Below are 11,099 nucleotides of genomic sequence, written 5' to 3' on the forward strand. Positions count from 1 at the left end.
TACATAGACAACCTTTTTGCACCAAAATTCATCTTTTTTACACATGCCACTAAAAACTGTCGGTTTTCCGTGGAACGATTTTTTAGCGTGTAGAATTTCGAGATATACCCATTAAATTCTGTGTCCAAAATTTTCAACATTTTGAATGCTCCCGGGTGCTAAAACACCACTCAGGTTTGTCCTTCTTAATCACTATGTAGCTTGTTAGTCATGGACCGCCTTTATCTTAAATCTTGTCCTAATGAATACTGTAGAGGAGGCGCTGGTGGCCCATATGATAAGTAATATTTTTCCAGGTTTCTGAAACCTGAAATATATCATAACGCGGTACTCTGAAGCTAAGCACATGCAATTCTGTTGTTGATAGCATGCACTTTTTAATATTATTGCATTTCATATTCATAGCATGGCTTCTTGAAAAAGTTAGGTTTTAGTGAGTTTTGTAGAAATTCAATTTGGCACATGAGAGCATATGCTCCTGCTACTGGAAAAAAATCAAAATATATATAAAAAATGGAATAACATTTCACACTTAATAGTTAATATTGACATTCTTTGTGCGCATCAAAGTTTGCGAAAAACTGACATTTTTTATGACCGGTCTGAAAAAGACAAAAAAAAGTTACATAGACAACCTTTTTGCACCAAAATTCGTCTTTTTTACACATGACACAAAAAAATGTCGGTTTTCCGTGGAACGATTTGTGATCGTGTAGAATTTCGAGATGTACTTATTAAATTTTGTGTCCAAAAGTTTCAACATTTTGAATGCTCCTAGGTGCCAAAACACCACTCGGGTTTGTCCTTCTTAATTACTATGTATCTTGTTAGTCATGGACAACCTTTATCTTAAATCTTGTCCTTATGAATATTGTAGAGGCGGCGCCGGTGGCCCATATAATAAGTAATATTCTTCCAGGTTTCTGAAACCTGAAATATATCATAATGAAACTCCAACATACTATAAATTCAGTATGCATTGTAAAACAATAATCTACTAATTCAGTAGATGAATTTTGCCTTCTAGAGTGCAAATATAGGTGAAAATGTCTCTGGTAAAGATAAAGTGCCTACAAATGTAACAGAATTGAAGTAATAAATAGCTCTCATAAAGATAAAACACCTACAAATGTAATAGAATTGAAGTAACAAATGAGAAATACGAATGTTGGTAACTGCACTTACAATACGTCAGAGAACAACATTTTGCTAGGGGATTCCACTTGAAACCTTACATTTCGCTATCTAAATAATTGACATCTTATGGCCAGCCCTCCTGAAATTATTTTGCACTATTCGGGCCCCAGCCCAACAGGAATGCGGCTCATAAAATGGTCCATGACTCTGACCAACGTACCCCCGTCCATCCCCATTGTCCAGACCTCTCTGAATATGCAACTCGTCACATTTTTGTTGTATCTTGCGATAGCTCACCAGTCCTTCCGCGTGGTTTATCACGTTTTTCTGACGCTAGCAGTATGGAGCAAGATTAGGATTTCTCAAAAATTGTGGCGACCGATATCAAGAAGGTTTCTGTGCTTGAGAGATGTCGATCGCTGATTAGGCCGTTAACAAACAGAAATGGAGTGTCCATTTCTTAGTCAATTTGCAAATTCTTATTTCTGTGTGAGAGATTTTGGACTTCGATTCTGCAGTTGTGGATTTTATTTTTAAAAGGTCAGTGCAACATGATCTTTTGAGAACATAATAGGTTTTCCAGGCATTTCTTTTGTGGAGGATTTTTTTCAGGTAGCTTGGCAATAGACAACTTCAAATTGTAAATATATAATGACGTGAGTGAAAAGGGCTATGCCGAACATGGTTGTTAGCCTACCACGCTGTCTAGAAAATACGAGTTGGTAGGTCTGCTCTTGTCCTGTCAGAGCAGATCAAAACCGGCCTAAGCAATACAAAAAAGCTGCTAAGCTTTGGCCTTAATTTGTAGCCCTTCATAAAGTTGAGCGCAGTGATACAATGGCATGGCAACCACCTGAAAACAGTAATAATTACGCAACGATACTTAACTCGGCCATAAAAATGGAGGTTCTATATTCGAAAAGCGTGAAACCAAACGAAATGGAGCTAGGACGATCCGGAGAGCAAAAAAATACTATGAACCCATGAGCCATGAGATGGCCCTGTCCTCTTCGAAAAAAAGACACGCTAGTGCTCACTTGACGTCTGCAAGACAGTCCATCGTCTTGCTCTCCACCGAGCTAAAGGCGCCGCTGACCTCCAAGGTGATGGAGCAGTTCACCTTGATGTGGAGGTCCCTCTTGTAGATGCCCAGCACGCTCACCCTCCCGCTGATCTCCGTGTAGCTCGTGAGGTCGTACTCCCGGCCGAACACGAGGTCCATGAAGCTGACGTGGGGGGAGATCCGGTCGGCGAGCGCGTCCAGCGTCACGTTCATCCGCGCGGTCCGGCCGGCGCCCACCTCGCCGGCGGGCGCGTACGCCACGCCCACCGTCTCCCCGCCGTAGTAGAAGTCCGTCTCGCTCCGGCCGTAGCGGAACGAGGCCACGTTCGGGTTCTTGATGGACACGTCCGCGCTCAGCGTGGCGTTCACGGACACCGGCCGCGTCCCGTCCGCGCCCAGCAAGTCGCCGTCCACGTCCTCCAGCGTCACGCGGTTCATGCTGAACACCGGGTCCTTCACCTTGAACACGGTGAGCGCGAGCACCAGGACGACGATCCCGACGACGGCCACGGAAGTCACGCAGCATCCGCACCAGCAGAGCGCGCGCCGGCGCTTGCCGAGGTACTGCGCGGTCGAGCGCCCTCGTTTGGCGGTGGACGCCTCCTCCTGAACCTCGACGTCTCCGTCGTCGTCGGTCGCCGGGTGAACGGACGGGGACGGGGACGGGTGGGCGAGCGGCCTCGTCGGCTCCTTCTTCTCGTCAGCGTCAGGTGTGGCGGCGTTGTACGGCCCGACGGTCGCCATGGCGTGAGTGGAACTTTTATGCAAGGAACTGTCTATGGAACAGCAGAAGCAGCTCTGGGAGTTGGCTTGTTTTCGACCGAGTTCAGTACCACTGTCAGTCGCTAGATTGCGTGGTCTTGTTATAGCACGGTGGATTTTGCGCAAGTCGTGTTGGGCGGGCCGCGGCACATACGTACGTGTTTGCCGTTCTGTGGCTCATAGCACCCAAGGTGGACTTGGCCATGGCTTGCTGCCGGTTATGCAGCCTTCAGTTGATACAAGTTAACTCCACACGTGATGAAAAAGCAGGCCGGCCACTCGGCCAGCAATCCGAGGTCGACCTCACCTAGCGCGCTGCATAGAAACTGGATTGGAGACTCTAACTTGGTGAAGTATGCAGCCTTATGGGATAATGAAGAAATTAGTGGTGAAGTATGCTGACTGTAACTCCGGCGAGACACTGCATGGGGAACCTCCACCGCCGCCACTAAAGAACTGATGGAAGGAACTGTCTATGGAGCAGCAAAAGCAGCTCTGGGAGTTGGCTTGTTTTCGACCGAGTTCACTACCACTGTCAGTCGCTAGATTGTGTGGTAGTTGGCTTGGTGGCGGTGGATTTTGCGCAAGTCGTGTTGGGCGGGCCGCGGCACATACGTACGTGTAACGTGTTTGCCGTTCTGTGACTCATAGCACCCAAGGTGGACTAGGCCATGGCTTGCTGCCGGTTAATCAACAATGCTACACTTACGGGCTGTTTTCTACGGGATCTAAGTTACGGGCAGACGTGGAGATCATGGGGAGAATTCAGTTCCTAGAATCACGGGAGGAGAAAAAATTGCACCAACAGAATAGCTCCACCTCATCCCGTAAATATTTCCCGTAGCAGAATTCCCGTAACTCTAGCATTATTGCCGGTCAATCAATGATACATGCAGCCTTCAGTTGATACTCCACACGTGATGTCTGATGTGATTAAAAAGCAGGCCATGAGTTCTAGATGGCCAGCAATCCGAGGTCGACCTCACCTAGCGCGCTGCATAGAAACTGGATTGGAGACTCTAACTTGGTGAAGTATGCAGTAATGCAGAAGAAATTAGTGGTGAAGTATGCTGACTGTAACTCCGGCGAGACACTGCCTGGGGAAACTCCACCGCCGCCACTAAAGAACCTGACCGGCCTCTCCTCAGTCATTGAACAGCCGCTGCGTCGCTGCCAAGGGTGGCCCGTCTATCGTTGCCACTTACCAGTGTAGAAGTGCCGGACACAATGCTGGGCCACACCTGCTGGGGCGCCAGTGGAGATGCCCTCCGAGCCATCTTATTTCATCATAACATCGTCACATACCATTTTATACTTCAGTTACAGTATACTAGACACGAAGTTTGTGGTCTTCAAGTGCAACTCTTGAAAAGTTCACTAGCAATTTATTCATCGCAATCAAGGAAAGCACAATTGGATAGCAGCTCGCTGACATACAACAGGCGATGCTTGCTAGTGAGTAAAAAGTAGCCTGGCATACAACATTGCTGCCTATATGCACGGGCCCTCCGCCTATTGATCAGCGGGGAATAACAACAGGCGCTTCTAGGCACGCGCATCTGAATATTACAAACAACACCGGACAATTGTTACACCTTGTGTTTAGAATTTAGAATTCTGCCCGTAACGTGAGATCATTGTTTTCAATTAGTCAAAATGGTCATGACGCCTTGTTTTGGTCTGCCACGCTGCCATTGCCACGCCTGAAAAGAACTCCGGAGAGGCCCTGCGAGTTGGCGAGGCGCTCTAGATGGCTCAGCCTAAGCTTCAAAGTGTCGATTTCTAGAGCCAGTTGATCCTCCTTTTGTTTCAGTTCCTTCAAGTTAAAAGCACTTATGAATCTTCATGCAACTGTAGAAGATACTGATACTAACTAGCCTATGCAAATTCAAAAAATCCTATCTGAGCCTAAGAAAAAGACCATTGCATTACAATTTTCTTAAGCATAATGGAGTTGGAAACGCAATTTAGAAAGACGTCGACAAGTGCCCATGGAGAACCATATGGTATACAGTTATAACATCATACGTCAGAAGCTTTCTTCAGTCACTACAGATCATAGGCAGTGTTGACACTAGGTGGATTATCACAGCTCACAAGCATTTTGTTCAATACACAATATATTAAGTTATCAACATGTAGAAAACACCCTTCCCCGTGAATGGACCCAAACCTTTTTGACAGGGTTATATCCAGGACTTAATTTTCTAGATTACTTATGCATTGCGAAATAGCACATTTTATACTCATGCAAAAATTGTGCTTGTCAGAAGGACATGGAGAGATGCCCTGTGTTGGATCAAAATCAGTAGAAAGTACGAAATATCAGAATATGGAGCCATGCAACTTCACTTTCTTTTTTGAAAACTTGTAGGAAGTTTAGTTCCACATTGCACATGTAGGCTCACCATACATACTAAGCTATGTTAAACCTGGACCTTCTAAGGTGGATTAAGAAATCAATAAATATATATGCTAAGCTCAAGATCAACTTGGTAGTTCAGCTAAGAATTCCCCAGTCCAGTTGGCTTTGATTTTAACCATATTTCGATGCAAGGCAGATTCCTGTGTCTGCCAGATTTTTACCTGTACGAGTAGTAGTACAACAAGCCACATGTGTGGTAGTTACAGGCTGGGAAAAAAAACTTTGTGGATTAAAGGCACGTGCATATTGCTTGTTTGACATTACAAAACTTTATCATCTGAGCAGTTTGTGGCAGATTACTTAACTTAGTATTGCTATCCTGTTTGATCTAGTCTCCACAGGTTTCAAGATTTGACAGCGAAACACCTGACGATATATGATTGGTGTAGCTGGCAAATAACCCTGAAGAATTCTTTGTAAAGAAAACAGAGCTAGTAATTAAACAAAATTTTCAGCAACCATCTGCATTGCTGCAAATCTGATGGTCGGTTTTATTATGTTCTTAATCACGCATATCTGGTTAAACCGTCAAAGTGGATTATTTTGTACCAAATATCCTACTCTACACTTTGCACACATGGATGAAGGAGCTTTGGACAGACTGATTGCTTGAATTTCATTTGGTTGACTCATTTTTCTGGAATGCTGCATTAGAAAATTAGCAGTTCTCTGAGTTAATCCATGTTTCGATAAAGGGTAAAGTGATTTTCTTGGGATATTCATTTTCGAAATTACTCATCTACAGGTGAACAGACCCAGTTTGCTGAAATATGTCAATATCAGACATTAAAAATCCTTTCAAAATACATTACAATATTTAATACTAGTGGCATAAACGAGTTATTACCTCAACTTCCTTTTTACGAGCCTCCTCTTTTCGATTCTCTGACCTGGCACTTCTTTGCACCTCAAAGACCACAACAGCCCCAGCAACCTACTATACAACATTTACCAAACTATAGTGAATGGCCACCAAAGATAATCACCAAACCATGTAAGAGTAGATGCGCAAAGATAAAGCAATGATCAAGGTTTGAAATAGTGGGTACCAGACTATCGGGTATATATCAGTTTGGCTTCTGTATAACATGTACAGGTGGTATATCAGACAATATGTAGTTGTATCGGAGAAACAATTATCACAATTTTTTGTTAGCTGTGTTCATATAATGCCTTTAACACAAATAAAATGTATAGTACAAATTTCCTCAAGCATAATAAGTGTACGATTCCAAGTTTTTGGTAATTCAGTTAAGAGATGCGGACACAAACATTTACTGAAGTATTTATGCAACATACAGAAGTACATTCTGCAAGAATCAAACGTTGGAAATATGACTTAAAAGCAATCATAAAGATGATTACATTTCCTTGTATCCATGATGTATTGGATTGAATGTTCCTTGATTAGTGCCTTTGTATTTTTTGGCAAGTAAATGACTTGTTTATGAAATTCTACACATGTACGGTTATTCTAAAGTAGTCCCTAGTCAGAGTTTATGTGAGGAAAGATATGAATATTGAACTAGCAAATGTATTGGTTGATGACTATCTTTCGGAAGCCATAGACATGGATGCCAAATCAACAATGTGGACTTATGAACATGGGGTTGGACCGGCCCAACTTGAGACATATCAATAATGTTTACAATTTTCTCTACGCATTGTGTACGCTTTGTCCTATAGACCCAAGATTGTCACATTTACTTGAGATGTCAATCAACCTACTTAGTGGCTATAAACACTTGCATATATGATATTTTTATCATCCACAAGATATGCATTGTGCATTCAACTAGTTTATGCAAAATGAGCTAATACATTTTAAACAAAATAAAATAATTTTTGGTACCATGCTATTTGACATATATTTTACCGGTTTCTGATACTACGGGAAAACACGTGTTCACATGAAAACTCTTGCACTAAGAGAATAGTTACTAGAAATTCAGGAAGAATTTTATAAAAATTCGTAAGTTGAAACAGTATGCTATACAGAGAAAACACGTAAGTACAGTAATACAGTAAGTTTCATAAAGTATATTCATTTATGACTTTAGTAAATACCGAGAATACAAATAGCTCCCCGATAAGATCGGCAGCATTTTGAACAGCTTTCTCTTCATTCAACGGCCGAATTTCAACTTGAGTTGAATGCCCATATATTCTTCTTTGGATGTTTGTCGAAATGCGATGGTTTGCCTACAAAAAAATGTACATTAGCTGAAAAGGTCACTTAAGACAGTGAAACAAATAAGTATCAGAAAAAAATAGATTGACATGATATTTTGAGGCGAAGAGAATCTGTTCCTAAACCAAGATTTTTAATATTAATTTGGAATCTACCATAGGTTCACAGGATGCACACACAAAATATTAAAGCAAGATAAGCATATGATATCAAAAACACTGATCAAGGTTAAGGCAAATCAAAATGGGTAAGGCGCTGCTTTTGTCACCAAAAGAGGTGGAGAATAAAAAAATCCATATTAATCTATTATTAAGCCCATGTATGTGTCTTCTACGATACATGACACATTATTTTACCAAGTCAGCTGACCCAAACACTGAAGAGGAACTTTGGTATCAAGATTTTTGTTTTTTTTTTTGGTTCATGAGGGTTGTTGGTAATCAACACGATAATACAGTTTCACATGTCAGATTGACACAGTTGGCAGTCTGGTTACTATTGAATGGCGGACATGTGAGTTTTCTTACATGAGGGAAGAATGGCAGGCCATGTTCTACAATCTATGATGATTCTTTGCTTTGGTGCCAGGAGAAAGGAAGGGCAATATATAATTAGCACCGGCCAGCTCGAATGCTCGATGTCATGTGACTACATGCATGGAAAAACAGTTCACTACAAAACTAACCGTGTGCTTAGCACCCAAAGTAATATAATAAAGAAAAATAAAATCTACATGAAGGGTAGGTAAGTGCTTGAGTTCTGATGCACATCTTTGATTTGTTTAGAATTTGTGAAGATGCGCAAGTAGGACAATCTACTATCTGCACATAGACCTAGTTAAATAATAAGTCTTCTTCTACAGTTAGTTACATAATAATCAAAATGATCTAATTGTGACAATTCTGGAACAGGAGAGAATGCTTACGTAATACCTAGCTTATTTAGGTTGCTGGAAACTGCAATCTATATTGGTCCCTATCAAACTAACCTATTCATATCTGACACAAGCACCGAAGCTGAAATAGCCATTATGGGAGATGGCCTGCCAAAACTCTTGTGAGCAGGGGATTCAGTATACTATGTCAGCCCTAATGCCAAAAGTATTGCCGATTAGATTATCAATTTACAATTATACCTCATTTAATTTACCAACAAATAGTACATGCATCCAACAAATATTAATCTCATAGTATAGACCAATGGTGGATGAAAGGGTGGGATAGCCAACCAAGGGTAGAAGCATATTATCCATAATTCTTTACCTGCCGGTGAATATGGACACGGAGATATATGTATAGAAACTCCAGGGAGACTTTTTTTTTTTTTGTAAATGAAGTTTATTACCAACTACGAACTGAAATATGGACTATTGGTAATGTGAATACAAGCAGCTTTCACGTACCAACTACCAATACATAAATATGAATTTGCTAAAGAAAAGCATACTTACAGGACATCCAAATAAATTGCCCATCAGCATATAGAAGTACTGAATCCAGTTAGTTTTCTATTCATAAATTTCATATCTTATACATTGATTATGTGTGTGCATTATATAGTTCACCAGTGCACAGTAATGCACCTTCCATCTCAAGTGTTCAAACATTGAAGGTTATGGTGAATGGAATGCAGTTTTCTCCTCTAACTGCGTCTGGTTCGGTTCACTGGCTTCCTGAGCCTATGAAACAAGCAGTGGATCAACATAAAAACGTTGACCAACGAGGCAATGATCCCTCCTTTGGCTATACGTTGTTAGATAGATGGGGACCTCTCCAGCGATCTTCTCACGCGGATATCACCCCTTTTAGTCCGAGCCCTTCACCTGCGACTCGAACCCGGGTGGGTGGGCTCAATACCCTGAGCTCTAGCCACCAAGCCAGCGGTTGGTTCTCAATCAACATAGAAACATTCTGCCTTCTAACACCTAGTTTGTATTCTATTTTAGATCACCCAACCTGCGAATATACCTATGTAATGGGTAATTGTAAAGTGACCCAATGCCTTTACTATAATCAAAAGGGCAGACAAAAACACAAGCATTATTCATTTGATCAGATAGAACACATCGTTTAAAAGTATACTCTTTGCTCAATAACAACACTGATTCTACTCATGAATCATGATATGACCTACATGAATGCATATAATAGGTGTGGAGTTACACACAACACGGTAAAAAAAAAATCAGGCAGTTATTAAAAGAAAATCACCCCGTGAACCACCGTAGACTATAAAAAGTGCATACTGGTCAATTCTCATGCAAAATTTGAGAATAAATTTTCTAATTTGTTTACATGGCAAAGAACCTGGAGCGAACTGGCACACGATGGCGTGTCGGATTATTGTGAGATTGGAAAATAACGATGAGCAGCTGATGCACATGGTTTAGGTCATTAACTATTGGTGCTAGTTTCATGTCCCAACTTTTTTATACGCAGATGGAAATCTTATATAGTGTTATCCAGGTGTGCGTTTTGAATTAAGAACACCCGAACTGATAAAATGGCCATGTCCTTCATCAGTAAGCTATCACCGTAGAGAACAAGTGTATTTCACATATGACATATCCAAACCAGGAGGCTAAGACAATTGCGGTGCAAAAAAAGAGAGCCTAAGACAAGAAAACGAGCCAAATACAAGTCAGCCAAGATGAACTGAATTAACGCCACAGATTCAACTCCAAAGAAAAAACAGTGTCAGGAGGCATTCAGCGGATAAACCTTTTTATTCTAGAATGAACCCTAAATCATAGGCCATTTAATGAATGAATGGATAATTAAAGGACTGCACAGCCCAGCTAAACCCAACACAATATGATTTTCGGTGACTCGGTGAGATGAACAGAGACATTATAGGGGGCAGCGAGAAAGGGGAAATGACCAGCACGGCACCTGGGCGAGGTTGATGATGAACTGACGGAACTTAGGGTGGCGGCTGGCCTCTGTCTTGAGCCTAATCGCGACAGGCTTTGCCATCATCTTCAGCGTCAGCGTCCCGAGCTTCGCCAGTGGAAGTATCATCTTCTCCGACGACGATTTCCCGCCTCCGAATTAGAGCCAAACGATCTGTAGCGGGGAGGTGCGGCGGCGGACGACTTGGGTACCTCGAGGACTTGATCGCCAGATGCCCGGCGTTGAGATCGGGAGCCCGATTTGGGAATTCCTACCAGGAGTCTCACTTCTGGAGTCGTTTCTTTACTATAAGCTACCGTGAGTTTAACGAAATTTCATCTAGCTCCCAAAACTCTCGGAATATTTTATGATTTACCACACTTTTCTTCGAAGTGTCTATTATTTGCCACATGACCACCACATGTCAGTAAGACACAAAATGGCAAATGATAGAAGTGCAAAGAAAAGTGTGGCAAATTATAAAATTCTCCCTAAACTCTCTTGTAGCCATTGGTGCTTTTCTTCTCGGAAATGTATACAGCTCGTTTGGCCATATTCCTTTGGGTCTGGAATTATTTTTGATTTTAAGAATCAATTTGTTTAGGTGTCATAGAATCAACAGAGTATTTC

The 11,099-nt window shown here is 41.8% G+C and overlaps 2 protein-coding genes across 2 annotated transcripts; both read right to left on the reverse strand.

Moving 5' to 3' along the window:
• Window positions 1–1,908: 1,908 nt before the first annotated feature.
• On the reverse strand, window positions 1,909–3,049 carry LOC127343760 (uncharacterized). Its single transcript, XM_051369941.2, has one exon. It carries the CDS (start codon window positions 2,942–2,944, stop codon window positions 2,171–2,173), a length of 774 nt encoding a protein of 257 aa, XP_051225901.1. The 5' UTR covers window positions 2,945–3,049; the 3' UTR covers window positions 1,909–2,170.
• A 1,270-nt stretch (window positions 3,050–4,319) lies between these two features.
• Window positions 4,320–10,766, reverse strand: LOC127343759 (uncharacterized). Its single transcript, XM_051369940.2, has 4 exons — window positions 10,470–10,766; window positions 7,455–7,589; window positions 6,235–6,321; window positions 4,320–4,778 (listed from the first exon to the last, which is right to left on the reverse strand). Exons 1-4 carry the CDS (start codon window positions 10,596–10,598, stop codon window positions 4,623–4,625), a joined length of 507 nt encoding a protein of 168 aa, XP_051225900.1. The 5' UTR covers window positions 10,599–10,766; the 3' UTR covers window positions 4,320–4,622.
• Between the last annotated feature and the right edge of the window lie 333 nt (window positions 10,767–11,099).

Source organism: Lolium perenne, chromosome 3 (assembly GCF_019359855.2).
Source record: "Lolium perenne isolate Kyuss_39 chromosome 3, Kyuss_2.0, whole genome shotgun sequence".
Classification (NCBI taxonomy): domain Eukaryota; kingdom Viridiplantae; phylum Streptophyta; class Magnoliopsida; order Poales; family Poaceae; genus Lolium; species Lolium perenne.

Bases quoted from the DNA above. Each gene is read 5' to 3' on its own strand.
- LOC127343759 (XM_051369940.2), bottom strand. From the start codon at position 10,598: ATGATACTTCCACTGGCGAAGCTCGGGACGCTGACGCTGAAGATGATG. The intron at 7,590-10,469 runs GTGCCGTGCTGG...ATTTTTTTGTAG, and splicing joins TCATCATCAACCTCGCCCAG to GCAAACCATCGCATTTCGAC. The intron at 4,779-6,234 runs GTAATAACTCGT...TTTAACTTGAAG, and splicing joins CTCGTAAAAAGGAAGTTGAG to GAACTGAAACAAAAGGAGGA.
- LOC127343760 (XM_051369941.2), bottom strand. From the start codon at position 2,944: ATGGCGACCGTCGGGCCGTACAACGCCGCCACACCTGACGCTGACGAG.